Here is a 27673-nt window from a genome sequence, read left to right on the forward strand (position 1 = left end):
GAGGCCATTTTGGAGGCCACTGATGCATGGACGAGTGAGCGAGTCCAAAGAGGCAACGTGGGTCCCCCGTCCCATTGGCTCACCACTTGTGGGAGGGGCCAAAAGTCCCTCAGATTCTTTGTTCGCTGGGCGGCGGCCACCTTGGGGGTCCGATCCCCGGCTTCAGAAAGTAGCGCTTAGGACACGGAATGTCGACTCGGTGTCAGGGAAGGAGACTGAGCTGGTGTGAGAAGGTCCAACTTGGCATCGCCAGACTTACCTCCGCGCACGGCTTGGGCTCTGGTACCAGTCGTCTCGAGAGGGGTTGGACGCTCTTCCACTCCGGATTTGCCCATGGTGGGCTTACTTTTTTCCCGTCCCAGCTCAGCAGGGTCCTCGAAGATGCACGGGAGTTCGCCCAACCAGTCTACGTGTGTTTTGTGGACTTGACGAAGGCGTTGGACCGCGTCCCTCTGGGAGTTTTGTGGAGTGTGCTTCGGGAGAACGGGGTACCGAACCCACTCTTACGGGCTGTTCACTCCCTGCACCGCCGACGTCAAAGTTTGGTTCACAGTGACAACAGAAAGTCGGATTTGTTTGCAGTGAGGGTCGGACTCCGCCAAGACTGCCCTTTGTCACGGATTCTGTTCCGAACTTTTATAAAGAGAATTTCTAAGCCCAGCGGAGGCATTGAGGTGGTCCGGTTGGCGGCCTCAGTATTGCATTTCTGCTTTTCGCAGATGATGTGGTACTGTTGGATCCTTCCAACTCTCGCCTTGCAGCCGAGTGCGAAGCGGTCGGGACCAAGATCAGCGCCTCCAAATCTGAAACGGTGGAGTGCCCTCTCCAGCTCAGCGACGAGATCCTGCCCCAAGTGGAGGAGTTTGAGTATCTTGGGGTCTTGTTCACGAGTGAGGATGGACGGGCGGATCGCTCCAGCGTCTGCTGTGACGCGGACGCTGTCTCGATCTGTCGTGGCGAAGAAGCGAGCTGAGCCGGAAGGCGAAGCTCTCGATTTACCGGTCGATCTACGTGCCTACCCTCACCTGTGGTCACGAGCTGCGGGTCGCGACCGAAAGAACAAGATCTCGGATACAAGCGGCCAAAATGAGTGTCCGGGCTCTACCTTCAAGATCGAGTGAGGAAGTCGTCCATCCGGGAGGGGCTCCGAGTCGAGCCGCTGCTCGTCCGCGTTGAGAGGAGTCCGATGAAGTGGCTAGGGCATTTGGATGCCTTCTTGGTGAGGTGCCGCACCGGCTGGTGGCCCCGAGGACGACCCAGGACACTCGGGGAGAGACTAAAAGTCTCCCGGCTGGCCCGGGAACGTCTAGGGATCACCTCAGGAAGAGCTGCGAGAAGCTGCTGCCTCTGCCACCCGAGCCCAGATAAGCGCTAGAGAATGGACGGATGGGCAATTAGAAGAATGACACACATTGTCTGTTGAAATACAAAACACTTCATATAGTCGTGTAGTTTGCCGTATAAAAATGGCTCCATAATGACTTGGCAACGAGTTCATCGTTCCCAACGCGGTTACACATTTGAAAAGGTTCAGAGGTCACGCTCTGCAGACGACATTTACAATCAGCCTTTTTATTACTTTGTTTGTTTCCATGGCTGGCATGTTTTTTTTTAGCAGCCGAACCCGTTTATGCCCTCTGCTGGTTACAAGTAGCAATGCGGCCCCCCCATGTCTGTCTTGTTTCACTCCTCATTTTTAGAATTAGAATTAGAAATCCCTTTATTGTCATTGTACTCAAGTGTGCAACGAGATTAGATTCTGACTTCCTCCAACGTTTGTCGTTGTGCAGCTGATGTTCCGCAAGATGCGCGGCCTGAGCGAGTTCCCCGACACGTCGCCCGCCATCGGGGACGTCCTGTCCCACCTGATGTCGTCAGTGGACTTGGACTTGGGCTCGGGGTCGCCGCTTCACGTCACCATGCTCCCCAACCCGTCCCACCTGGAGGCCATCAACCCCGTGGCTCAGGGCAAGACGCGAGCCATGCAACAGCTCCGGAGGGAGGGCGACTACTCGCCCGACGACCACGCCCGGCCGGGCGACCAAGTCGTCTGTTTGCAGGTTGGCGCTTGCGAAATTTACGCGTCCGAGCTCAGCCAGGCCGAGTCTTAAGCCAACCGGGCCTCCGCTTCGCGCTCGCACGCAACGTGGACTCGTACCTTTTTTAGGGGGGATGAGCCTTGAGTAACATCGAAAAGATAAATGTTTGGATTTCGCCTCGTTTGTTTAGAATTTTCAAATCGTTTTAAGACCTCATTATTGAACGTGTTTTTGTTTTGTTTTTATTTCAAAGCATTTGTGTCCCCTTTTTTCATTCTATTACAATTTTTTTTTCCATTTTTATGCATCTCAGTGAATCTTATTGCTTAATTATAATGAAATTATAAATGACAACAAGATTGAATGTTTTATTCACGTTTGAATCCATTTGACATTTTTTATATCTTCTTAAATAAGCGGTTAACTTGTTTTGTTTGGAGGTAATAGAAGCTCAAAAATAAACAATTTTTCAGTTTAGTATTTTATGAATTGCCGACGTCATCATAATTGAAATGATACAATTTGGTGGATCCGTTCATTTTTAATTTTAGTTTTCATTTCATTAAATAATTGCTTCATTGATTTCTTATCGATTATACAATTTAAAAAGAATCAAACAATGTTTGTGTACTTGTTTACTTTTTTTTAGGATTTGTATAAAAAAACAACGTCAATATTACAAAATGAGTATTTTCCTCTTTGAATGAACGACCGTATTTGCAATTGATCAATTTGTTTCATTTTTGGGTTTCTCTATTTCACCCATCTAATTCTAGAATTGGTAAATTGAGAATAATGAAATGGAAAAATATGAACTCCAACAACTTTCCGTGCACACTTAACAATTTCGGTTGATCAAAATTGGCTAACTAATCCTAATGAAATGGATTGAAATATACAAATGCAAAGTATTTTTTATTTATTTATTTTTTGTTCTTGAAATAAACCGTTGTTCCATATTTGACACAGCCATTGTTTTCCGTTTTAATTTCCCTCTAAATGTGCTTGTGGTGCGCACAGGTCCACGGCGACGGCTCTTTCCCCGGCCAGGGCATCGTTCCCGAAACCTTGACCCTCTCCAACCTTCCCCACTACAGAGTCGGCGGGAGCGTCCACCTCATCGTCAACAACCAAGTGGGCTACACCACTCCGGCCGAGAGGGGCCGATCGTCCTTGTACTGCAGCGACGTCGGTCAGTCTGCGACTTTCTTTCACCTTTCTCATGATGACCGAGTGACCCTGTTCGTCTCCGTCTTCATTCGTGCGTGGGCCTCAAAATCGCACATTCTTGTTTTGGGCTACGCGTTCTACTCCGCACACATCCACAATTGGGGAAAATTGGAAAAACCTGTGTTGGGAGACCAGATACGGAATCTTGTTTTTTTTTGCCTTAGGTTGATTTCAATGCATTTATGCTCCTGAGGCAAAGTGTGCTTGTGTCAGACTTTTAATTTGTCACTCGCTGCCCACGTTTACTGAGAACAAAAAAAAAGGTAAACATTGGCTATTTAAACAACACGACGTTCGGCCAAAACGTCATTTTGTCTGAACATGCAGTATAATATGAAACACCGTAGATGAGCTAAGAGAGAGAAATATAATCGACTTTATGGCAATTGTAAACCTTCAAACAACCGCTTCTTTAAGCAGTGACACACGCACAAAAGAAAAGATGTTCTCAACGATCACAGACGCTTATTGCTCGGCCTGCTGCATCCCTTCCAGTCCAGCTCAGTGCTGCCCCCACATGTTGTGGCACCACGTGGTACTGCACCGATGGCGCGCAGCTCTAAAATCTTGATTGCAAACTCTAAAAAGTGGTTAGCCCAAAAAAGAGGACTGATGATGTGACGGCCTCAGGAAAGATGGTGAACTGCGCCGTGATCCACGTGAATGGCGACGACGCCGACGAGGTGGTGCGGGCCACTCGGCTGGCTGTGGACTACCAGCGGCGCTTCAGGAAAGACGTCATCGTGGACCTGATCTGCTATCGCCAGTGGGGCCACAACGAACTGGACGAGCCGTTTTTCACCAACCCGGCCATGTACACGATCATCCGGTCAGTGCAAGCGCAGCCGTACGTCGTATGGCTCGCATTCGCCCGCCGTCCGTCTCGTCTCATGCGCGTAAGCGACCGTAAGCCTCGCTGGCAAGCTTGGCTTTTGTTACCATGCCGACTGGCTCGGGCCTTCCCGCGTGGAGCTTGCATGCGCTCCCCGTGCCTGTGTGACTTTTCTCCGGGTGCTCCGGGTCCCTCCCACATTCCAAAAACTTGCACGGCAGGTTGATTGGACGCTCTAAATTGTCCCGAGGTATGAGTGTGAGGGCGGATGGTTGTTTGTCTTTGTGTGCCCTGCGATTGGCTGGCGACCCGTTCAGGGTGTTAGCCCCGCGTTCTGCGCCTCCAGCACGCCTGCTAATAATCGATGGAATATTTGTTATTTTTTTGCCAAGGATAACAAATATATGCCTGTGAGTCATTTGAATTGTCTGTCTGCATGTGTTGCAGCACCGTTTAGTTTGAGCTCAATGATGTCGACGGTGTGTTGGGTTTGGTTTCATTTGTTCGCATTTCGGCACGCAAGTCACGCGGTTGTTTTGTCGTTTCCATAACTCCCCAGCCTTACTTTGCATGCAGGCGGACCGTGACCCGCGCACCTCTTTACGAGCCAATTTCATTTCAAATGTGACGTAAACTCTCACGGCAGCTCCCGTAAGAGCGTCCCCGACTCCTACTCGGACCGGCTGATCTCCGAGGGCTTGATGACTGCGGACGAGCGTAGCCGGATCAAGACGGAGCATTTTGGCCGGCTCAATGACAAGCTGGCCAACATGACGGTGTACAGCCCCCCGCCCACCAACCTGCAGGGCCGATGGGGGGGCCTGGTGGAACCGCAGGCCCGGCTCACTTCCTGGGATACGGGCGTCCCCGTTCCGCTGCTGCAGTTTGTCGGAGCCAAGTCTGTGGACATCCCCGAGCACATCCGCTTGCACGGCCACCTGGTCAAGACTCACGCGCAGGTGAACACTTTGACGGCAATCGTTGCGACCGGGTGCCGCCCGCCATCGGGGAAAGTTAAAACAAACAAACCAAAAAAATAAATAAACAGTCGCTGATGGTGTGGTGGTACACCCGCCCGAGTTGTGTGCGGGGTTCGGTTCCCACTCAGTGACGCTGTCTTTGTCTGCCCTGTGACTGGCTGGCGACCCGTTCAGGGTGTAGTGAGCCTTTCGCCCCAGGTCAGCTGGGACGGGCTCCGGCGCGACCCCGCGCACGATAAGCGGTGTGGACGATGACGTGACATGACAAACATGTTAAACAAATTGGATTGGATCGGATCATTTTATTTCACAACACGCACACACACACACACACGCGCGCGCGCGTGTTTGAAATGTCACTTTGTCCGTGTGCTCAGGCCCGACTTCAAAAGCTTGAAGAGGGGACCAACCTGGACTGGTCCACGGCCGAGGCCTTGGCTTTCGGTTCACTGCTTTGCCAAGGTGGGGAAAAAGATTCTCATTTGAGAGCATTTCAACTCGTTTTCTTTGCTTGATTTTTTTTCCCTTTCTTTTGGTTTCGGTTGGGTTCATTTGAATGACAACCAAACTCAATGTGTCGTAAAAATCGACATCTCAAAACAATGAAACCCAGCTGCTTTTTAGTTTTTGCCGCTGATTTCTTTTCAGGCTTCAACATCCGCATCAGCGGGCAGGACGTGGGCCGCGGCACCTTCAGTCAGCGCCACGCCATGGTGGTGTGCCAAGACACCAACGACATGTTCATCCCTTTCAACCACATCAGCCCCGAGCAGACGGGGCGCCTGGAAGTACAAAAACAATTGAGCCGCATTTCAAGCGCCGCCTTTCGTTGACGCCGACGTCTTGCGCAGGTGTGTAACAGTCCGCTGTCCGAGGAGGCGGTGCTCGGGTTCGAGTACGGCATGAGCATCGCCCAGCCCAAGCTCTTGCCCATCTGGGAAGCTCAGTTTGGAGATTTCTTCAACGGCGCTCAGATCATCTTTGACACGTTCATCTCGGGAGGTGCGCTCCACACACGCGCCAGCTCCCCGTTCGCGAACCCGTTGGAACCTTTTGCTCTTTTCAGGCGAGGCCAAGTGGCTGCTCCAGTGCGGGATGGTGATCCTGCTGCCTCACGGCTACGACGGAGCCGGACCGGAACACTCCTCCTGTCGCGTGGAGCGCTTCCTGCAGGTGGGAGCCGGAAATGCTCGTGCGTTTGCTTCCCGGGACTTTCCCGACCCGACTTTGTTCTTCACCTCTTCATCTTGCCGCGATCACGTGACAAAACGTAAAACGTCATCCGGAGCCATTATGGAGTCGCGTGTTGATTCTTCACGGGGGTGCACGTGAGCACTGGAAATGGATGACGGTCCTCTGTGGCCACTTCACGCTTCACTTTTTGCAGCTTTGCCCTCTCGCGGGTTTCCCCAAAATATTCCTCCAAAAGAAAAGAATACAGCGACATTGCGGCAAGACGAGTTGCTTCAAAGAGCCCAATTGACTCGGAGGCTTTGCCGATGCTCACGTGCACTCATACGAGGCGCGTGAGTTCGTTTCCGGCCGCGAGATCCACCGACGAGCGCAAGAGTGGATTTCTCCCGCGAGCGCGTTGGCTGCAAGGCCGACGATCCGAACGTTCCGGTTTGCCTTCCGAGACAAAATTGAAGACGCGACGCTCACCTTCGCTTTGCGCAACAACAACAGCAAGACTTTCAAAGAGCCGCATTCGTCTACCACGATTGCACGTTTGCTTAAAACGGGCCGCACGATTCCAGTTCAATTTCATTCCAATTTCAGGATCAAAATTCAAACTGAATGGTAGTCATTCACCAACAATGCGCCTCCGACTTGTAGTTCACGCTCGTGTGTCAACCTGCGGCCTGATAATCATTGTGAGTTAAAGTTAGATGTGTTGTGTCCAAAAGTTTTTCCAAGGTTGGGAACCATGTTTGGTGGTTTGGCCCAAAAAGTCAACCTCGATGTCTCGTTTTTCGTCACTTTTGGCAAAGTGCGCATTAACGGCGATAAACGAAGGATGACTGTCGTTGTTTTGTTGCTGCGACCTCACTCAAGTGAGTCAAATTGGAAGCAAAAAACAAACAAAGAATTGCGATTCTTCAGAAGATTTGATGCCCGCCGGCTGCTGATCGTCTTCCTTGCCTTCAGATGTGCGACAGCAAGGAGGAAGGCGTGGACGGCGACACGGTCAACATGGCCGTGGTCAACCCGACCACCTCGGCGCAATATTTCCACCTGCTCAGGCGGCAGATGATCCGCAACTTCCGCAAGCCTCTCATCGTGGTCGGACCAAAGATGTTGCTTCGATTTTCCGTGAGCGCTGCCGTCGCAGTTGGACTGACAACAAAGTCTTTTGATTTTTGGTGTTTTATTTGTTTGTTGTTGTTTTAATGTTTTGCCCACATTGCGATGATTGTGTTTTTGTGTGTGTGTGTTTTTTTCTTTATTTTGTTTTTTTTAAAGGGGGCTGCATCGAGCTTGGCAGAAATGGCGCCAGGGACGTCTTTCAAACCCGTGTTGGGAGATTCATCGGTCTCACCCGACAAGTACAAAGCTCTCCGTGTCGTAATGCAGCTGTCGCTTGGCTTCCAAAGTGTCCAGCTTGAAAATTAATTTGTTATGACTTGAGTCACAGAGCAAATGAAACTGGCCAGTCAACGTCCAACTGTCTGAATATTTGCCACCTGCTTGGGGTTGCTTGCTCATGTTGTAATTGCACCCAGTGTCCAGAGGGTGGTGCTGTGCTCCGGGAAACATTACTACGCTTTGCTGAAGCAGAGGGACGCCTCCGCCGCCGCCAAGCACGACTCGGCTCTCATCCGCTTGGAGGAGCTGTGTCCGTTCCCGCTACACGCGCTCCAGATGGAACTCAACAAGTATCCCAACGCAAAAGGTGCGTCCTAGTCAGCACACAGCGTCAAGGGCTACGACCAGCAACAGGATTTTCTAGTGCTTCCTCTCGCAAACACGTTTAACCTCATGACCGCACATACACTTACTAAAACACACTTTTTAACAGAGCTGGACACTTGACCCTTTTTGACGGCCGCGACTTAGGTACCGTTTCGGCCTCGACACTCAGGCCTTACAGTGAACCCCCGGTTATCGCGGTTAATGGGGACCGAGACCACCCGCGAAAACTGAAAATCCGCGAAGTAGCGTCGCACCTTAAAAAAAAAAAAAAAAAAAAAAAACGTATATATATATACTTCGCACCTATATATATATATATATATATATATAAATATATATAGGTGCGAAGTAGCGGCACACCTTCAAAAATGCTTAAAAAAAAATAAAAAATAATAATATATATATATATATATATATATATATATATATATGGGTAGAGAGAGAGAGAGTGAAATTCATGTTATAACAAAAAAAAAACAAATTATTATTAAAACTTGTGTTTTTATTCCCCAGCCATTATTTTTGTATTTATTCAATTACTTCTTTTTGTATTTATTTAATTACTTCGACTTTTACCTGCTGGTACGCCGTCCGGTGTGCCCTGTGAATGTTATGATCCTCCAGCAGAGCTGGAGGATTGAACAGGACTCTCCAAACGCAGACACGGGAAAAAAGGTGGTGATACAAAGATAGTGTTGCGACTTTGTAAATGGTTCAAGGGTTCTGTGTTTTCCTCTTTTCTGTGGAGGCTGTGAAGGCAGCAGGGGAGTGAACGTTATGTTGTTGTCGTTGTGTTGCTCTCTCTCTCTGATCGGCGTGGTTGCGGCCAACAGCAGCCGTTTTTGGCTTAATAATAAAAGCGTTCGCTGATGGACAATTTGGCCTGATTTATTATACAACATTACAATATTTATTATAATCACAATATTGCGTACAGCGTAATCAGCGCGTCTCGCAGCAGCTGACGGCATGGCGCGAGACGATCGCTGGAGGAACGCCCACACAGCTGAAAAAACAAAAACACACGCGGCATGACAGGCACGGATCATGACATTGAAATGAAAGGTGGCATTCTTCATTTATTTATTTATTCATTCATAACTGACAGCCTCGCGCCCCGCCCGTGCCCGGGGAAGGTGCTCCTCTTCGGCTTACTGTGACGCGAGCATGCCCTCCTCCTCCGCCGGCTCCCATTCGGTTAAACTTAGGGGCCGTTTGGCACCGCCCGTGCCCGGGGAAGGTGCTCATCTACGGCTTAACTGCCACGCACGCCGGCCGGTCTCCTCCGGAGCTCTGATACGGTCCGAACCGCGCGAAACGTCGCCACCAATCGTGTCCGGGGGAACCTGCTCTTCTTCGTCCACTCTCCTCTTCGGCGCACGCCGGCGAAACTACAATGCCCCCGAATATTTTTTAGACCCGCGAAGCACTGAACCCGCGAAAGGTGAACCGCGAAGTAGCGGGGTTTCACTGTATTCATAAAAATTGTCGGCCGCTGAGCCCCCTTAAAAAAAAAGTCCGTGCATGACGCCGCCGCGGAGAGATGCTGACGACAGAGGTCTATTTAAAGATTTTTGTTTGTCTGAGAAGAGACGTGAGACATTAGTGTGTGCCTGTGTGTCCTTATTGTGACGTCACGTGACCCGCGCATCCCGCCTGCTACTGGGGTATACCATTACAAGGGGACGGGGGGGCAGTATTTGGCTAATTTACTATTCAAATTCGTTGAGCTTATGGTGGGAAGTTTTTTTTGTCAAAGTGGGGTTAACGGTTTGACTCTCACATATTTGGCAACATGCGCGTGTTGGGGGTCGATGCAAAGTTGCCACGTTGTGTTTTCGTGCTCATGCTGGTTTGCTTTTCACTAAACCACGTTTGTGTGAGTCGTTTTGTGTGTGTGTGATTGCAAGTGCAGTGCTACCTTGATTTAAAAGTATTTTTCATGCCATCGCTTCATCCATTTGTTTCTTTTTTTAATTTATTTATTTTTAACCAATGCGCTTCAGACACAGCTGGAGCAAAGTAGAAAAAAAAATACAAGCGCTGGAGGCATGTCGTGTAATGCCCTCGCACGTGGGCCACGAGCGCCACAGTCGTTGATGCTCTGTCAGTTGTTTATTGAACGCGACCAACGTTCCAAAACACAAAACTGAAAAAGAGCACACTCGCAAAGATAATGAATCGAATTCATTCATTTTCATCCCTTCATTCCGAAACGGGACACGATTTCACATTCCCAGAGAAGAAAATGATGAAACATCCTGATTGGGTTTTTGGTTTGGTCCATATCTTGTCAGAAAACTGGCAACAAATGTTCAACATAATTTTGCAAATGTCTTAATTTGAATCACAAAGCTCATCTGCTTTTACGGAAGAGGATGGCAGAAATGTGAGCGGATGAAATTCCAAAGATTTGAGCCATTTTCAATAAACAAGGTCCCTCACCAACTCATTTAAAGATGATCAAAAATATTGATCAATTCATTTGATTGTTGGGCTTCTATAAACAAGGAAATTGAGTTCCAAGCTTGGGATGGATTACAACCTGAATGAAACTTGCATGTGCGGGTCTCGCAGACGATGATTAAAAAAAAAAAAAATCATAATAATAAAATTTTTGCCTGCACAGAGTTCATCTGGAGTCAGGAGGAGCCTCAGAACATGGGTCCGTGGTCTTTTGTGGCCCCCAGATTTGACCAGCAGCTGGCCTGCAAGGTGAGCCTGGCAAAAAAAAAAAAAAAAAAAAAAGACTGATTTCTGTCTTCCTCAGCTGCGCTTAGTGAGTCGACCTGCGCTGCCCGCCCCCGCCGTGGGCATCGGCACCCTCCACAATCAGCAGCAAGAGGCCCTCCTCACCGCCACCTTCTCTTAAAGAAAACAAAACCTTTGAGCGCCATTCAACTGTGTTCAAGACTTTGAACATGAATCACGTCTCCGGGCGAAAAATGAAGTTTGGAAATTGAGCTTAGCGTCCATTTTCAAAATGTTTTGTGTCTCAGATGATGTAATTAGCGACGAATCATCCGTCACAGCGCCGGCCGCTCATCGGGAAAGAAACAAAAATTTTATTTTGCTCACGCCAAATCTCAATGAGAGGCGCACTTGCCCAAAAATCAGAGTCGGTGAGCACGTCTTGCGCTTGGTGCTCAGGTTTGCCGTTGAAAAGGTCCCGTGTGTCGCCTTCCGGGACACTTTGCCCCAAAATGCGTGCTGGCTTCATTGAAGACTCTCAATTGTCCTCTTGTGAATGCTCCGATTGGCCGGAGCCCGCTTCAACAAAGTGCTGCTTGTAGGAGTGCTAAAAAACAACAACAACAACAACAAAAACAAGCCACAAATATTTTGGGGAAGTTGTCGTCAAAAAGCACGTTTGCATTTTAATCACCAAATGGGACTGTTTGAATTCGTTACTGATCTCAAAAATCATTTTTGATTGTGAAAGCGAAAATGTTTTCATTTGGGCTGTGTGCTGTTCATGTGGGATGAGAAGCGACAATTATTTAACGGTGCTCTCTGTCCTGAAAATGTGGTTGTGAAGATGAATCAAATTGGCATTTTGAAAAATGGACTTTTTGGGAAATAAATCTATTTAGGTGCTTCTGTCTTGTGTCGCACTCAAATGTTTGGAAAAGTTTCAAATGGCTTCAAGTAGCAGTAATGTGCCAAAAGAATTTTCCAACCGCCCCAAAAAAGAATCACGGCAACGTATGCGGGATGTCGTCAACTCGCTTGCTAGTTTAGCATGTAGTATCCAGCACACAAAAAAAAAAAAAGGTAGCACGCGCCACAACAACGATAACTGAGCAGCTTTGTACTTTTGGCCGCAATGCGACACAGAATTTGAGTTAACGTCATTGATTTTCAACTAAAAAGAAAAAAATTCCATTTTTGGCGACGATGATTGGTTCAACATTTTGTCTGCAAGCTTGAGCGCTCATGTTCTTGCGCTCTTGTTTTTGTCCGGAAATGAAACTTATCTTTTATTTCTTCTTCTGCATGATGCTTTTTCTTTTGACGGGTTTGGCTTAAAGTCCAAAAATGTTGGAGTTGTGTTGTGGAAACACGAATGGATGCCGCTTCACTTTGGAGCCCCATAAATTCGACCCGGCAGAATCGGCAAGCCCTTCATTGTCCTTGTACTCGGTGTGCAACGAGATTAGCGGTGCAATAAAATATTAAATATATAAATTCGATTCATTCAAGATTAAATTATTAAATAAAATATAAATACAAAATTGGATTAAAAAAAACAACATTTTGTCGCTGTTCTGCAAGGTAAGGTTCGTTGCGTGTGAGACGTCAGTATGGAGATGGCCCTCGGGAAGAAACCGTTTTTCAGTCTGTTCGTCTTTATTTCGAGATCAGACCGACCGCTGTCGTGTCGTCAGCAAACATGACGACGGTGTTGTTTCCGTGGGCCGGCCTGCAGTCGTAGGTGTGGAGGGCGTATAGGAGGGGGCTCAGCACGCATCCTTGAGGGGAACCGGCGATCAGCGTTCGGGTGGAGGACGTGTAGGGGCCGAGCTGTTGGTCAGAAAGTGCGGGGGAGGCCGAGAATGTCCAATTTAGCGACGAGGATGTCTGGGACGATCGTCTGGAATGTCCACAAAGAGCATCCTGGCATCGCTCTGCTGTCGTTCCAGGTGGCCTAACTCAACATTAGGAGCGGCGAGGTGGATCTGTTAGCTCGCTATGCAAACCGGTGGACATAAAAAAAATGCAATTCCCATTACGTATCATTTTATTTGTAGATAAAGACGTTTCAATCTTTGGTTCACTTTATCATCATGCAAATATTGATAGCATGTCTCGCAAGCAGCCCACATACTATTGCAATTCTATTGTATGTGTATTGTTTTATTGGGATTTGGGGGGAATTGCCAGTGAGCTTGCCTAGCAACAAGTGGACATTTGAGAATGCTTGCTTACTTGTCGCCATAATAGAAAGAAAAAGCGTTTGAGGATGCACCTGCCAGCCGGAGGACTTTGCGCTGATTTGGTGCAATGCGAACACTTGAACGACACACGCTCATAGCACGGGCAAGCGCTCCTCCTCCCTCCTCCTCCCTCCTCGTCACCCCCTCCCTCCCCCTTCTCCCTCCCTCCTCCTCCCCGGTGGCGAGAGGGAGCCACGGCCGAGTCCAGGGCGTCACTCACGGCGGCACCGAGCGTCCTTCCACCTCCCCCGCATCACCAACAGCGGCCTGCAGAGGAGACACAAGAGGAGGAGGAGGAGGAGGAGGGACGCCGTGCTCCCCCCCCCCGTCACGCGGCGGATTAGTCCGCTAACAAGCTCGGCAGCGCTCATCACTTGGAAGCGAGTTTAGCTCCACACGCAGCTGAGCTGAGCTTCATACGCGGCGCACCTCCTCCGGCGTGTCTTCTTCCTCGTCCGTCGTCTTCTGCTTCGTCCCCACACGGCGAGACATGGCGAAAGAAAACGGCGAGTCCGGCGACGGCTCGTGGAAGAAACACGTCTACGACATCAAGAGTGTGTTTGACTTCAAAGAAGTCCTCGGAACGTGAGTGAGCATCCATTTTGGCTCTTAACATGACAACTTTGGCTGCTGCTGCTGCTCAATTGGCGCGCAAAATAAAATAAAGATAAAATAGGCTTCCTATTTTGATTGACGACGGTTAAACGTCAGAAGAAATTGACCGTTCGTCCGTTTTACGACGTTTAAATATCCGTCGCCGTCATGACGTCACGTCAATTTTTTCAACAGGTCATCAAAAAGACATAAGGAGTTGTCTATTAAAATAAAAAAGGAGATTATTAGTATTATCTAATTTCCTCATGTCCCGATCATTGGACGTATAAGGATTTTTTCCTACTATGTAGAGTCAAACGTGCACTAAAAACCCCAGAGTTAGTACAGTACCTGTCTGGAAAAAAGAAGAGCTTTCTGCTTCCCAGCATGCATTGCGTGCGTGTAATTCATGACGTTAAAAGAACATCAATCTTTGTGTGTCATATTTAACGCATTTGTTTGATGTTATCCATCCATCATCTGTGGTCCCTTCTCAAGGTTTCTCACTTTTCCCCTAATGAGGTTTTTTGAGTTTTTCCTCGCCCTCCTGGGGGTTAAGATCGGGGATGTCGATTGTGGCTATGGAAAGCCCTTTGAGACTGTCTGTGATTAAGGGCTATACAAATAAAATTGACTTGACTAGACTTGACTGATGGGTTTTTCCTCACGAGGGTCGCGGGCCTGCCGGAGCCCCTCCGCGCCATCTTGGGACAGTGGGCGGGGCTAACACCCCCAACAGCTTGCCAGCCAATCGTAGGGCACACAAAGACAAACAACCATCCGCGCGCTCACAATCACATCGAGGTTCGCCTCGCGCCGTCGCCGACTCTATTTTTGAATTGAATTCAATTTTGGTTGACTTTAGGTTGCGATGCCCAACAATTGACTTTGTTTTGACTGACGGCTCCGGAATGGCCTTAACACGCCGTTTTGTGGATTTTAGGATGTTGTTGTTTTTGTATCGACGAACGTGCCTCGTATTATGAAACCAGCGTGACTTGTGTTGGAAATGTTGACATTCCAGAAATGTCCAAATTTTGGCCGAAGTTTGACGGGTCCTAATCGGCCGATTCATCGGCCGGGTGCTATTTTGTACATTATTCGTTTTTCCTTGTTTCCAATTTCTCGTAAAAGCCCAAATTGTGATGAAAGGGCGAAAGATTTGAGTACGCGCGTTACAAGAAGCTTGTGTTGAGCAGGTGTCGTATTTGCTGATCTGCTAAAAGTGTCCGTTTCCTCATTCCGGCGTCTGCCAACCAAAACCAGCGTGGTCCTTGTGGCCAATCGTGACGTTCTCTTGGAATTTTGTTCATCGTTTCATCTCTGCTGTGCGCCGCCACCGCAGACCGGTTTTTCCTGCTCAATGTTGTCCTGCCGATGGCTGATGACCATCTCAAAGGGTTCACTGGTGCCATTCCCGCAAGGTTTTCGCTTGTGTGTGTGTGCGTGTGTGCGTGTGAACACACAACCACCCCCCGCCCGCCCGTTTCTCATCGTCTTGGCGAATAACACCAATGAATCATCTCAATTTTGCTGTCCAATCGGTGGCCAGTCTGAAAAAAATGCGCTTTTGCTTTCCCTCCCCGACAAGCTGGTGCGTTTTTGTTTTTTTTTTGTTTTTTTTGTTTTTTTTTGGTTTGTTTTTTTTTACCTCACGGCGTCCATTCGGTGGCTCTTGATGTGTGTGATGCAGTTTTCTTTGATCACTCCTTATCATATTTTACATGCGTTTATTTTGGTGGAATATGGACGGATGGATTTATATCGTTGTCCACTTGCTCCCACGATGTTGCCAGTTGCCTTCTGGACTTGAGCATTCAACGATACTCATCAATCGGTCATCAAAGGAAACGCGACTCCCAGGTGAACGTTTCACTTTCTCGTGTGCGGCGAGCGGCCGTCCTGTGACACCCCAATGAATCCAAACGTTTAAAATCAAGCCCAAATTCTCCCGTCTTAAATTCTTTGACCGAAATTAAATTTGCCTTCATAAGTTTGGGAAATGCAAAATGCGCGTTCAGTTACTGCTTGGTGTGATTTGATTGACAAAAGTTGTTATAGTTTCACTTATTTTGCTTGACGAAAAAAACCTCGACTCACGCACGCACTTTCTCTCTCTCTCTCTCTCTCTGTCTCTCAGTCACTGTCGCTCGCCCTCATTCACACTCCTAGGACCGCACACGCATGCTCATATACACTCACACACTCTGAAACGGATGGGCGGAGACACTCACATCCTTTCACAGCTCTCATCTACTCACACGGATGCACAAAAAGACACACGTTCACATTGTGACTCACACATTACTCTCTTTTTCACACACACACAGAGAGAGAGAGAGAGAGACACTAGCTCCCTCGCTCGTTCGCCCGCTCAGACAATGTCGTCATCATTGTCTTCAAATGCGTTAAAGTTGAAATTGGAGCGTCGTGTTTCAGGCGAGCGTGTCGTCGGCAGCGTTTTGTTCTCGGGACTGCCGGCGACGTCGCGACGGCTGACTTTCCGATGCATGTCCGCTCACAACGTGCTTGCGATGCGCAAAGTCAAGCGCTAGGAGCTGCTGTCGACCACGACTCGCACTGAGGCGCTCACGCGCAGACCAAAGCCCATCCGGCTCCTGAGGTCGCTCACGAGGCCACGCCCCTTCGCCATCACAATTCACAGAAAGCCCGATGATCGCAGATTATTTTATGGCGTCGTCGTGCGTATCGAATGTTTTTTTTTTTTTGTCTCGCTCGCTCAGTGCTGACGATGGTTAAAATTGAGCCGATTGCAAATCTTCACGTGTGCATTTTTTTAAAGAGTATCTTTAGCAAGGTGCACGCATCCCAAAAATCGGGCCAAATGTAAACTTCTCCCTGACCATCCAAATCAGCGAGTGGCCGGTTTGCAGATGTCGCAAAAGTTCTGCTGAGCACATCCGGCGGTGTGGCGTGCGTCACGAGTGTTTTTTTGTTTTTGTTTTCCCCTCCGCTCCTTCAACGGCTCTGAAACTGCATTTCTGCGTTGATCCTCTTGAGTTCACCATCATGACGACCCCCCCCCCCCCTCGCCTTTTTTAATTTGTAATGTTTTAAGAAAGGGACGCAGCTTCTTGTGCGTGCGGCGAGCCGAGCGTTTTGCGTCGCAGCGTGACTTCCTGTGGTCTCGGGCGAGCGACTGTGTGAGGCCAACCTGTGCGAAGCGCAACCGCTCGCTCGACGCGAGTATGTCTTGGTCTTGCGGTTGCTGCGCATCAAGTCCGACTTGCCGCCGGTTGTTACCGGGGTGTGTATTCGTAGGCGAGACAGAGTGTGCGCGCGCCCATGTAGGCCGCGTATCCTTGCGAGTGCATTTGCCGGCCCTGTCGCCATTCCGGTTTGAAGTTGTGTTGGGAGGCCCCGAGAGCGAAACGGAGGCTCTCTTTTGCGCAGCGCGTTGACGCCGTCTTACCGCGGCTTTGTCACAGGCACTCGTTTGACGTCATTGTCGGCGACTTTGCGTTTTCATGCGCTCTCGTCAAATGTCGCCGTTGTATCACGATGGCGGAGTCGCAAAGGATTCCGAATGCCCTCTCTGCTTTTTTTTTTTTTGGAGTGTGTCTCTTTTTTCCTAAACAATGTCGTCCGCCCTATAAAAGTGCTGGCACTCCCCCAACGTCGCCCCAAAAAACCTTTCAAGTAAACGCGCAACACCACTCCGACTCAATTCAATGTCGCTCCAATAAAAAGCAGATTTATAACGCTTAAACTTAAAAGCATGAGTCCGAGGATAAGGCCGCCGTGCAATTAATCGAAATTCAATAACGATGATGACACTCGCCGATTCCAAAATTGGCATCTTCATCAAAACAAAACAATTATTTGTCTGAATCGTGGTTCAAATCGCCTTTTGATTGAGCCCGAGCCGACGAGGCGTCCGTCATCCGCCCGCTCGGGCGAGAAGCGGCGAGAGAAGCGTTGTCATGGCAACGCTGGGCAATTGCTTCAGCAAATATCGCCTCCATTCAGAAGACGAACATTGGAAAGGACGACACGCACTCATGTTTTCTTCTCTCGTCTTTTTTTCTAGAAACCAACACGGCGATCTTTCTACTTCTCGGTAAATCTTCCCCATAAGCTGTTTGTGTGCGTCGGCCCGTGTGGGTCTGTCGTGTGTAAATGCGGTCGTGCTTTGACCTGCGACTAATTTGTTCCGTGACCATGCCCGTCAGGCAATTTTTAGCCGTAAATAAGAGCGGCGGCGTCGTCGATGGGCAAAAAAACAAGACCGAGAAAGAATCCATTCTTCGCACGTCGACGACGAACCGCAGACGGCATCGAATCTCCTCAACTCTCTTGATGGAGGCTTCTCAGGAAAACACGCCGGTCCAAGACAGCCGCTCAATCAGCGGATTTCCAATTTTGCAAATGTGCTGCACACAACTAATCAACAACCCGAGCGCCATTTGTGTCGTCGCGTGTGTGCGCGACTTCATTGCGAGCTGTGAAAAAGTGCGGCCGCCAACCACTTCTCGTGCGTCACGTCGGAGTCTTTTAAAGTCTTCCTTCAAAACGCATCTTCCCAATTTTGTGGCCTCGCGCGCTGTCTGCAATGTTCATTTACTTTGCCTCAATTTTAGTCGTCTGATTGTATTCCGGTTTTTCCCCTGCAGCACTTTGAAGCGGGAACGCACGCCTCGGTTCCGTCTCGGCTCGATGACTGTCACGCTCGTGACTTTGGAGTCGGCCGGTCCTCCCTCGAGCGTCTCCGGTGGCTCCAAAATGCTGCCGCTCGAAAGACGGATCTCATCGCCCCGGTCTTGGCCTCTCTCCGTGGCTGCCGGTTCACTTCCGGGTTTGCTTGAAGACGCTCGTGTCGGGGTTAGGGTTAGGCCCTGGGGGGACGCGGCCCGTGAACCTTCGAGTTTCACAATTATTGACCAGCTCGCAACTAAAACGTTAGGAGGAGGACGATGACCAATAATTTGGAGTCAATCATACGTGACAAACAAATGCACGTTATTATTTTTGCCATTCGTCTGCGTCTTTAACCCTGCGCAAGTGGCAACCGAAGGCCACCGGTGGTAACTTGTGTTTGTTTTCAAATCTTGAAGCGTAGCTCGCCGACCCCGCCCCCCCCCACGCTCGCTGCCTCGGGTCGGCGTCAGGACCAAATGCTGCCGGAGGCGTGACACTCGTTTCCTTGGATGTCCGCGAGATGCCTCCGACCATTCACAACCGGAATGTTCCGATGGACTTCGGACTTTTGGAATGATTTGGCTTTGAAATCGGATGCTAACATTTCCAAACAACTCTTGTTTCTTTGACGACATTGATTGACTAGAATACAGCTTTTTTGTTTTTGTTTTTGTTTTTACAGGATTGAATCAAATCCTAAACTGGTCATGTTGTATTCACGCTTGAAATTCAAGACAACAGTTTTTCATGGGTGCTAAAAAAAGCAAATGTGGCTAATGTGCGGGTGTTTGTCGACTTGGTCTCGCTGCAGCGGTGCGTTTTCCGAGGTGGTGATGGCGCGGGAGAAGGCGACGGGAAAGATGGTCGCCATCAAGTGCATCCCCAAAAAAGCTCTCAGAGGGAAGGAGATGAGTCTGGAGAACGAAATCGCCGTCCTGAGGAAGTAGGTGGTGCACGTGCACGCGTACGCGCACGCCTCACTTTAGAAAAGAGGCTCGGCATGAATGTTTCTCATTGAATTTCAATTTTGGACTTTGCCAAACAATGCCTTCAAACGTATTTCTTCGTGCCCGCCGCGTCTCCCAAAAAGAGGCCAGCTGCGCTCCTTTCACGCGTTTTGTTCCTCCTCGTTGCAGTTTGTTGGAAAACCGACTCGGAAAACATCAGAGAATGAACCATTTTTTTTCTTTTCCAAACCAAAAAGTTCATTCATATCATCCGAAATGCTCAAGCGAACGGCGACCATCGGATGGATGCAAATGTTGACGCAACAAAAAAAAAAGGAAGCAAAATTCTCTTCAATTTGATTGATTTATTTTCTGCGACTGAAACGGCCACGCCAATCTTTTGGGCTGTCTGTTTTCACCCGCGCACCGCAGGTGACTCACTTGTCAGTCAGTCGCTCTTGTGCGAGTGTTGAGTCTAGTTGCCTGGTTACAGTTGCCGTTGGCTGCGTTTCATTCTCGTCATTTTGCAGCAAGTCCTGTGGAGACTCCCGCCTCAATTGTTGCCGCGTGGGGTCTTCCCGTTCAACTCATTCACTAAAGCCCCCCCCCCCCAAACAAAAAAGAAACAAATGAGCAGACGCCAAAAGCAAGCCGCTAATTGCGCCGTCCTCTTTTTGGGCAGGATCAAGCATGAGAATATCGTGGCTCTGGAGGACATTTACGAGAGCTGCAACCACCTGTACCTCATCATGCAGCTGTGAGTAACGCCCCAACACACCCTCACTCGTCGCCACGCCGTCTTTCATTTTCCTTTTCCGAGTACGAGCGCACGCAAATTGCCGTCATGCGGTCGTAGCGGACGATTCTCTTGACTTGGGAGCGTTCCTCTCGTCTCCGCGGCTTCCGGTGCGTTTAGTTTTTGACGAATTGATTTTTGAAAATGTTTTTTTATTTTGGTGTCCGTTGCTATGACGACCAGTGCGCCGAAGGCCTCGCCAATCTGACTTGAAGCGTCGGCGTTTCAAATTTGCTGACGTCGGCATTTCGACGCCCTCGGACGGACGGGTGGCTCAAAACAAAATGAATGGCGCTCGTCGGCAATGACCCGGCATATATTGGCGAAAGTTGCGCTGCTCACGGTCTGCTGCGCAAATGTGCGACAGGGTTTCGGGCGGCGAACTTTTCGACCGCATCGTGGAGAAGGGCTTCTACACGGAGATGGACGCCAGTCGGCTCATCCGGCAAGTTTTGGACGCCGTCGACTACCTGCACCGCATGGGCATCGTGCACCGCGACCTCAAGGTAGCGCCGCGTCGTCACCTTTTCCTTCCGATCGTTTGCCGACATCCGGCCCCTTCCCTTTTTTCAGCCGGAGAACCTTCTCTACTTTAGTCCGCACGACGAGTCCAAGATCATGATCAGCGACTTCGGCCTGTCCAAGATGGAGGGGACGGGCGACGTGATGGCCACCGCCTGCGGGACGCCGGGATACGTGGGTGAGCTCGGACGCCGCGGTGGTCTTTTTCGCCCGCATCAGCCAACGATCTGCCGCTCGTCCCGACCATCGGTCGCCTTGCACAGCGCCGGCGTCGACGGCGGTCGGCGTCGGCCGGCGTCGGCCCAAAAACTTTCCGGTTTCTGCGGGCAAGTCCGAAGCAAAAACCACGTCGGCGGGCGCACGCTGACTGTGAACGCGATCGCTTTGTTTTGTTTTTGATTTTGTTTTTTTTGTTTTTTTTCACAAATGGACTCGTGCCGGTGAGCGATCACATTCATGGGGACATTCGACGACAAAAAAGTTTCCGATATCGCAGCCGTGTCGGTGATGAACTGCGACATTGCGGCTCTTCGCTCAACTCTCGTTCCAAAATCACTTTGGCTCGTTGACGTGTTTGTTTTTGTTGCAGCGCCTGAAGTGTTGGCACAGAAGCCGTACAGCAAAGCCGTGGACTGCTGGTCCATCGGGGTCATCGCGTATATTCTGTAAGTAGCCTGCTGGCATCAACGGACACGCCCCCGCTGTGCCGCGTCGTGACGGGAAGAGATGATGGCGGCTTGTTTTGTTCTCTTTCCTGTCGTCTCTCTCTCGCAAATGAAAAATGTTGCCGCTCGCTCGTACGTGCGATGAGAAGGCCGCAAATCCTTTTTGGTGACCTCGGTGGCACGGACCCTCGCGGTGGTTCTGCTGTTGCTAGCCCGTCCATTTTTTGGCAGGCTCTGCGGCTACCCGCCTTTCTACGACGAAAACGACTCCAAGCTCTTCGAGCAGATCCTCAAGGCCGACTACGAGTTTGACGCGCCGTACTGGGACGACATCTCGGATTCCGGTGAGGAAACGCTCATCTCACGTCTTCTCGCAAAAAAAAAAAAAAAAAGGGCATTTCTTCTTTTTTTTTTTTTTTTTTTTTTTTCTTTTTATGCGGCCATCCACGGATTGGTCAACATTCCGCCATGACGTCATGGCTAAACGTAGCTGAGATCAAATCGATCCAGGAAGCTAACGTGCGCTCGCCGGCTGCATTTGAATCGCATGGACGCGCTCGCACGACATTTTCGACTGACTGGAGCTTCTTTGATTCGGACGTTGACCAAGCTCGTCACTTCATTTACTTGGCAAATCAATTTTCCTCAGTAAATTGAAAGAAATGCCAGCGAACGATTTCAGCACCTCAGAGAACCCTCTCATGTTTTTAATAAAGTGCGTGAGCACTACATTGTTTAAAAAGAAAAAAAAAGAGTTTCGTTAATCCACGTAAATATTAGTATTTGTGTGTTCGGAGCAGCGCAAAAATCTCACGTACCCGTTTTATGTTTTGTCGCACTGTCACTTTTATTAAAACATAAACACAAGAAAGAAGGAAGTGGCAAAAGTGGAAGCTCCCCATATTTGCTGTTCGGCATTCCCCAATTGGTTGGAAATCACGCCACAAATGTTGCTTTGGCGCCATCTTGTGGCATCATGAGGCAGTTGCACTTTGTTTAGGCGCTCCCTGTCTTTGTCTCATGGAAAAACGTCCACTGGAGATGGCAAATATTTTCATGTGGGCCTCAATTATGGAGCATTTTTTTTTTAATGATTATTATTATTCTGAATACAATCTGAAGTGATGAAAAAGATGTTTGTTTGTTTGTTTGAAATGTGCATCTCCAGCCAAAGACTTCATCAGCTGTCTCATGGAGAAGGATCCCGACAAGAGGATCACATGCGACCAAGCGCTCGAGCATCCCTGGTGAGGAAGCCGCGCACGCGCACGCGCACGCACCGCGCATGTCCTCCTATCGCCATGTGATTAACCACCCGCCTGACGCAGATATCTTTTGCAAAAGTGTTTTTGTGCCACATTGTCAAATTGCGGCAAGATTGCGGCGCTCGGTGCCTTCAGTTTGGAATGCGCGACGTGACGCGACGTGACGCGTGTGTGTGTCTCCCTCCCTCAGGATCGCCGGAGGCACGGCCCTCTGCAAGAACATCCACGAGTCCGTCAGTCGGCAGATGCGCAAAAACTTTGCCAAAAGCAAATGGAGGGTAAGGCGGCGACCGCGATCGACCGGACGCTTGTTTGTCGTTCGATGAAGTTTGAAAATGGACGGTAGCCGAATCGACGTGAGCGTTTTTCACCTTGAATCCAAAAGTCTCGATTGAGGAAACGGAGGACGAGGCTTACTTTGGAAATGTTTTGCCGTCGGTCGTTGTGAACGCCAACAACATCCCGAACCGAAATAGGGCGACTCCGCGTGTCCATTTTTGAAGCCTTTTGGATGAAAGGTGAAAGGAAAGTTGTCGTTGCTTTGCCGTCGCCTGCCGGCAATTGTTTTCAGACTTTCTCCGTCTGTCCCGTGTGTCATTTTCTTTTCTTCTTAGCAAGCCTTTAACGCCACGGCGGTGATCCGCCACATGCGGCGCCTGCAGCTTGGCACCAGCTTCGGCAGCAGCATCCACGGCGCCGCCGCCAAGCCGGCCGGCAGAGCGCCGACCAAAAGTCAGTCGGTGGACTGCGCCCCGCACGCCACCCGAAACTGTGAGCCATTTTGGTGCTTTGGAGAGAAACCGTCCAAATGGATCGGCGCCTCATCCCGTCGCCGACGCACGTCATATTCTCTAAAGGGCAAATGAGAAGTCCGATCAAATTGTGACAACCAAAACCAAACGTCCTCCTTCTTTGGCTCTGGCGACGACGATCGTCGAGAGGGCCGGGCATCAATTCAAAAGGGCCCGATTCGATTTTCGAGTCACTTCGATTGATTTTTGTCTTCGATCCGAGATTTCTCGCAGTGCCAATTGGACGTTCTCCGACAAAGCAATGTCGCAATCGGTACAAAGCGTTTGCCCGTCGGTGCATTGGTAAAATCCCATTTCAAAGCGGCTGACTTTTTGCTTCTCCTTCTGGCACAGGTCCCCTGACGGCCCCCCCGCCCGCCGCGTCCGATCGGGACGCCGAGGCGTCATCTCCTTTGCGCGAGAAGCCGCCGCCGGTGGCCGAGCCGCTCTCGCCACGCCCCTCCACCGTCACGGTCATCCGCACGGGGACTAAATGACGCCAGGTTCCGCGGGAGGTGAGCTGGGAGACCACGGAGCTTTAGGGGGGGGGGGGTCACCCCCCCGCCGCGATTCCAAGTGGTCGTCCAGCCCAGCTCAGCCGTCCCGCCGCCTCCTGTGCAAAATTTGAGGAGGAATGGAAGGAGCCGAGGACGCGAGCGATCAAGTGCGCTCGGTGTCGCTCGCGAAGCCCAACCGTTTTCTTTTCATCCAAGCTGCTGTCGGCGTGGTCCAATCAGATGCTCCCATGTATGCCTTGTGTAAATATTGCGCCTGGAGCCAAAATGGGAACGCGAATCGCGGCGACGTCATCGGCGCCTTCGTCTCGACTGAATGACGTCGGGCGCGGCGCACGAATGTCTCGGGAACGTTTGCTTCCCGACGTGAACGCGACCACTTTGAGGTCCTCCTTGCCCGCAAGAGGACAAGCGGGAGTTCTCAGGGATGTTGCTTCAAGTGTGCCACTCTCCAACCAACACTGTGTACCGATTACTCTCGTGTGCCAACGGGAGATTTTGCCGCCTTCCTGTAAATCGCAAATATTCCCATTTGTCAGGATGAACCGAACATGCCAACGAACTCGGTGCGGCTGTTCCTTTCGGAAATTGAAGTTGCATCGCCAAATGACAGGACAAGACGGACGCACTGCGAGTATGCGAGCGCGCGTGCGAATTGTCAAGACTTCTTTGAAATCACAGATGGAAAGACACGTTAACTCGTCCGGCATTTCCAATCGGTGCCATCGGAAATATTTCATTTTTTGGAAATCCTTCAATTGTGTCTTTCTTATGCCGCCGCGTGGCTTACGTGGGCGCTGCATTCTAATGCTGAAAGAAAAACGAAAAGTGAAATCCTCCGCTCGTCTAAAGCCGGCATGCTTGCACCGAGAGTCTGTCCCGCCTTTCTGCGACTCTTCCGGTCTCGCCGTCCGCAAAACATCCTTTGGGAAGCTTTGACCAAGGAAAGCGGCCCGCCGAGCTCGGAGTGACATCATCGGGTGGCGACCGGAAGCGTCGCACGTTCAAAAGTCAAACGCATCTCCGCGCCGTCCTGAACTCTCCGGCCCCAATTTTTGCGGCGACGTGTCGAGGTTGTCTTGATTGTGCAGTTGAGCGGTCGCGCTTCTTTGCTTTCATCGCGGCCTGTTGAATTTGGCGCAAAGGCTCGAGAGAACACTCGGCAAACGCGCGCGCTGTCGTTCATGTCGACGGAGCCTCTCTTTGCTGGAAAAACAAATGTCAAAAGTTGAATGTTTCTTTTTGTCGTCGTCTTCCCTCAAAAAGCACCAAAACAAAAAAAAAGCTGAAAATAAATGCTTGCTGCATGTTTGATGCACAAATGTTGTCATGTTTTCAAAGAACAAAACAAAAAGAAGAAAGAAAGAAAGGCTTGTTTGCACGTGTCTTTGGATTTTCGACCGGAAGCAAACGGTGAAAGGCGCCGACGCGTCCGACCGGCGCCGCTTGTGCTCTTGCCGTCGGAGTGAAACTCTCGCCACTGCTCGGCGCTCTCGCGGCTCCGCTCGTTTTGTTCTGCGAAAAGTAGTCGTCGTAGTTTCGTGTGGTTTTCACACCTCCTCTCTCGTGCCATTTTTGAGGTGTGTGGTCGGGAGCAAGTTTTTTAACGCTTGGTTCGACCGCCAGGGTGAGATTCCTCTTAGTCAGGCCCCCAGAGTGCCGGCTGCACTTCAGGGAGCCGCTCAAGCCTCCACACGACGGCAACGTGGGAATCTCGGTCGTGGAGGCCTGCGAAAAGTGACAAGCACGTTCCGTTTTGGCCGTTGACTGACTTTTGCGGCGGGCGGAACCGTCGTCGGGCCCAAGCCGAGCCGGAAGAGCGGACTCGCCGTCGTCCGCCTCTTCCACGTAGTTCTCAAACCCGTTCCTCTTCTCCGCGACTCGCCTCTGTTCGGCTGCACTTCGGGACACGCCGCAGACAAGAGATTGCTTAAGTCACCTTTTCAACCAAATAAATTCCCACCCGGACGCTGTGCTCCGAATCAAAATGCTCCCCATTTTCTTTCCACAAAACATACTTCTAATGACTCCAAATGTCATCGTTGACTTCATCGTCGGAACATTCCGGCCGACGGCAATCACGGATCTTTCCCGACGGGGCCGTTTGTCGTGGTCAGCGCACGGGAACGTTTTCCAGGCGACTTTGTCGACGGCATTCACGGTAGGGGCCCCAGGATGCGGCCCTGAGGGATCCCTGCCGGTGGAGACGCTTCTTCTAATTTGTTCTTTGAGTTTTGCTGGTTTCAAAAAAACCAAAAACCAACAACAACTCAAGAATCCCGCCCACCTGATGGCATCGCTCGCCAGCATGGTCATCGATCGTTGAGCCAACGTAAACCATCAGCTCAACGTTGGCGTCGTCGTTGCGCTCCGTCTGGTTTGTCTTATTTGGCAGACCCGAAGGCTGTCGTGACCTTTGAACCGCTCCGAAGAATCCGCCGCCCCTACTCGCAGCGGCGGCAACAAATCCTTCCTGGAATGTCCGTCCCAAACTTGGGCAGTGCTTCTCACGTTTTTGGGAGGGACGCCAGATTGAATGCGTGTCGCAATCTTACCCACGCTAAAGTTGGGGGGGCCGTTTAAGTTGTGCGCCGCTCCTCGTATGTGCAGAAAGTATGCACATAAAAAAAAAAGTTGATTGCAAATGATTTTCAAGTTACACTTTGACAAGCGCTGAACTAAGCGAGCTTGCTGTCGCTCAAACATGCGCCTTGACTCTTTTTCAGACCAGCGAAAGGTCGCGTCTTCCCGTTCGATGGAATGTTTGACGCGTTCAACTCGCTCACTTTGCAACTGAGAAGGAAAAGGCCGGCGACGTGTTCTGTCACCTCCCCGCCAAACCTTCTCGCGCTTGGGAACGTAAACGTCCGAGCGGCTGCGAAATTTCACTGTGGTTTGCGAAAGGCCCAACATTAGTCGCAAAAAAGGAAGAGCACAAAATGCAACAGCGTGTGGCGCGTCCGTCGTCAAATCATCAAGTCGATAATCGATCCCAAAGTAGGAAATGCATCCAATTGACGAGCGAAATGGTTTTATGTCTGCGGAAAAAATGTTGATATCCATTTTGGGGAATTTCAATTCGGGTTCAAAAAAACGGTACAATTGCAAATAATGTCCAAGTCGCGTGCGCTGATTGTGAAGGTCCCTGGGCAGATTAGATTGCCGTGGCAACACGGAAAGGCTGACATCCGATTGGACAAAAATACAAACCGCCCCAAAAAACGTACTCATATCAGCAAATGTGGACAGGGAGTCAAAAGAAAAGAAAAAAGCACTGCTGGAAAATCACATTTCACGGAACAAAATGAATGTGGGTCGTAAATGCCAATTCCCGCTCGTCCCTTGGAGCCCGATGCCCACTGGGTTTCCAAAGCGCGCGACACAGTTCGATCCAGAAAACGTGCTAACAAGGATTCTGGGGTGCCACATTCATGTCGGCGAGCACGAAAATAAATCATTCAAGACATTGAAAATATTCTTTTGGAAGAACATTGATAAATGTCAAGCTTGTTCTTTGGTTCCTTTTGTTCAACTGTTTTGCGTGGCTTCTGATTTCAAAAGTTGTGAGTCACCGATTTGTTTTTCCTGCATATTAAAGTAGCGGGTTTTGACATCACGAAAAACTACAATCGTGTTAAGCGTTGGAAGTCGCTCGAAAAACAATGGACAGATTTTCTTTGCGACTGTCAAAGCGTCAGACACATTAGCGGTTTTGCAAACAATTAAGCCTCATTTCTTTGGTAAACAAAAACGGTGGCTTGTGCGTTCATTTTTTGGGGTTTTCCGAAATGTTTTGTAAATTGAATCGTGAAAATAAATTCATGCAAGAATTGCTTGTTTGAGCCCATTTGGAGCGCGGCAATTATTGACATGGCACCAAAAAGTTTGTTTGCTCCACAAACAAACAACGATCCCATTGGACTCTCTTCAATCTCCCGACCATTTTGTGCTCGAATAAAGCAACCTTTTCTCATCCGAAGATCCATGG

At 49.8% G+C, this 27673-nt stretch overlaps 2 protein-coding genes across 5 annotated transcripts in view; both read left to right on the top strand.

The window, feature by feature from the left end:
* Positions 1-11594, top strand: part of dhtkd1 (dehydrogenase E1 and transketolase domain containing 1) — a 14442-nt gene extending 2848 nt beyond the window's left edge. Inside the window, exons 5-17 of the mRNA XM_088298093.1 lie at positions 1791-2060; positions 3060-3231; positions 3900-4098; positions 4748-5060; positions 5459-5543; positions 5730-5869; positions 5933-6083; positions 6148-6254; positions 7230-7394; positions 7545-7627; positions 7805-7974; positions 10624-10709; positions 10765-11594. Coding sequence (XP_088154219.1) covers positions 1791-2060; positions 3060-3231; positions 3900-4098; positions 4748-5060; positions 5459-5543; positions 5730-5869; positions 5933-6083; positions 6148-6254; positions 7230-7394; positions 7545-7627; positions 7805-7974; positions 10624-10709; positions 10765-10866 — 2043 coding nt within the window. The 3' untranslated portion in view covers positions 10867-11594. The remainder of the gene's footprint in view (positions 1-1790; positions 2061-3059; positions 3232-3899; positions 4099-4747; positions 5061-5458; positions 5544-5729; positions 5870-5932; positions 6084-6147; positions 6255-7229; positions 7395-7544; positions 7628-7804; positions 7975-10623; positions 10710-10764) is intronic.
* Positions 11595-13065: 1471 nt separating this feature from the next.
* Positions 13066-27658, top strand: LOC148334603 (calcium/calmodulin-dependent protein kinase type 1D-like). 4 transcript variants are annotated; one of them, XM_088298098.1, is made up of 11 exons: positions 13068-13516; positions 18996-19127; positions 19814-19888; positions 20295-20433; positions 20501-20627; positions 21039-21114; positions 21346-21458; positions 22283-22361; positions 22570-22657; positions 22994-23150; positions 23525-27658. In XM_088298098.1, the coding sequence occupies exons 1-11, from the start codon at positions 13422-13424 to the stop codon at positions 23665-23667; spliced, it is 1224 nt and encodes a 407-aa protein (XP_088154224.1). In that variant the 5' UTR covers positions 13068-13421; the 3' UTR covers positions 23668-27658. The 4 variants fall into 4 exon arrangements, with proteins under 4 accessions (XP_088154226.1, XP_088154224.1, XP_088154225.1 ...); XM_088298099.1 differs by lacking the exon at positions 13068-13516 and adding an exon at positions 15159-15388; XM_088298097.1 differs by lacking the exon at positions 13068-13516 and adding an exon at positions 17530-17606.
* Positions 27659-27673: the final 15 nt, after the last annotated feature.

This window comes from Idiotropiscis lumnitzeri, chromosome 6 (genome assembly GCF_059441095.1).
Source record: "Idiotropiscis lumnitzeri isolate Australia: NSW breed Sydney's pygmy pipehorse chromosome 6, RoL_Ilum_1.0, whole genome shotgun sequence".
Taxonomy (NCBI): Eukaryota; Metazoa; Chordata; class Actinopteri; order Syngnathiformes; family Syngnathidae; genus Idiotropiscis; species Idiotropiscis lumnitzeri.

Excerpts from the sequence above, each read along its gene's own strand:
- LOC148334603 (XM_088298098.1), top strand. The coding sequence starts at position 13,422 with ATGGCGAAAGAAAACGGCGAGTCCGGCGACGGCTCGTGGAAGAAACAC. Across the intron at positions 19,889-20,294 it reads CTGTACCTCATCATGCAGCT|GGTTTCGGGCGGCGAACTTT; the intron begins GTGAGTAACGCC and ends AATGTGCGACAG. Across the intron at positions 22,658-22,993 it reads TTGCCAAAAGCAAATGGAGG|CAAGCCTTTAACGCCACGGC; the intron begins GTAAGGCGGCGA and ends TTTTCTTCTTAG.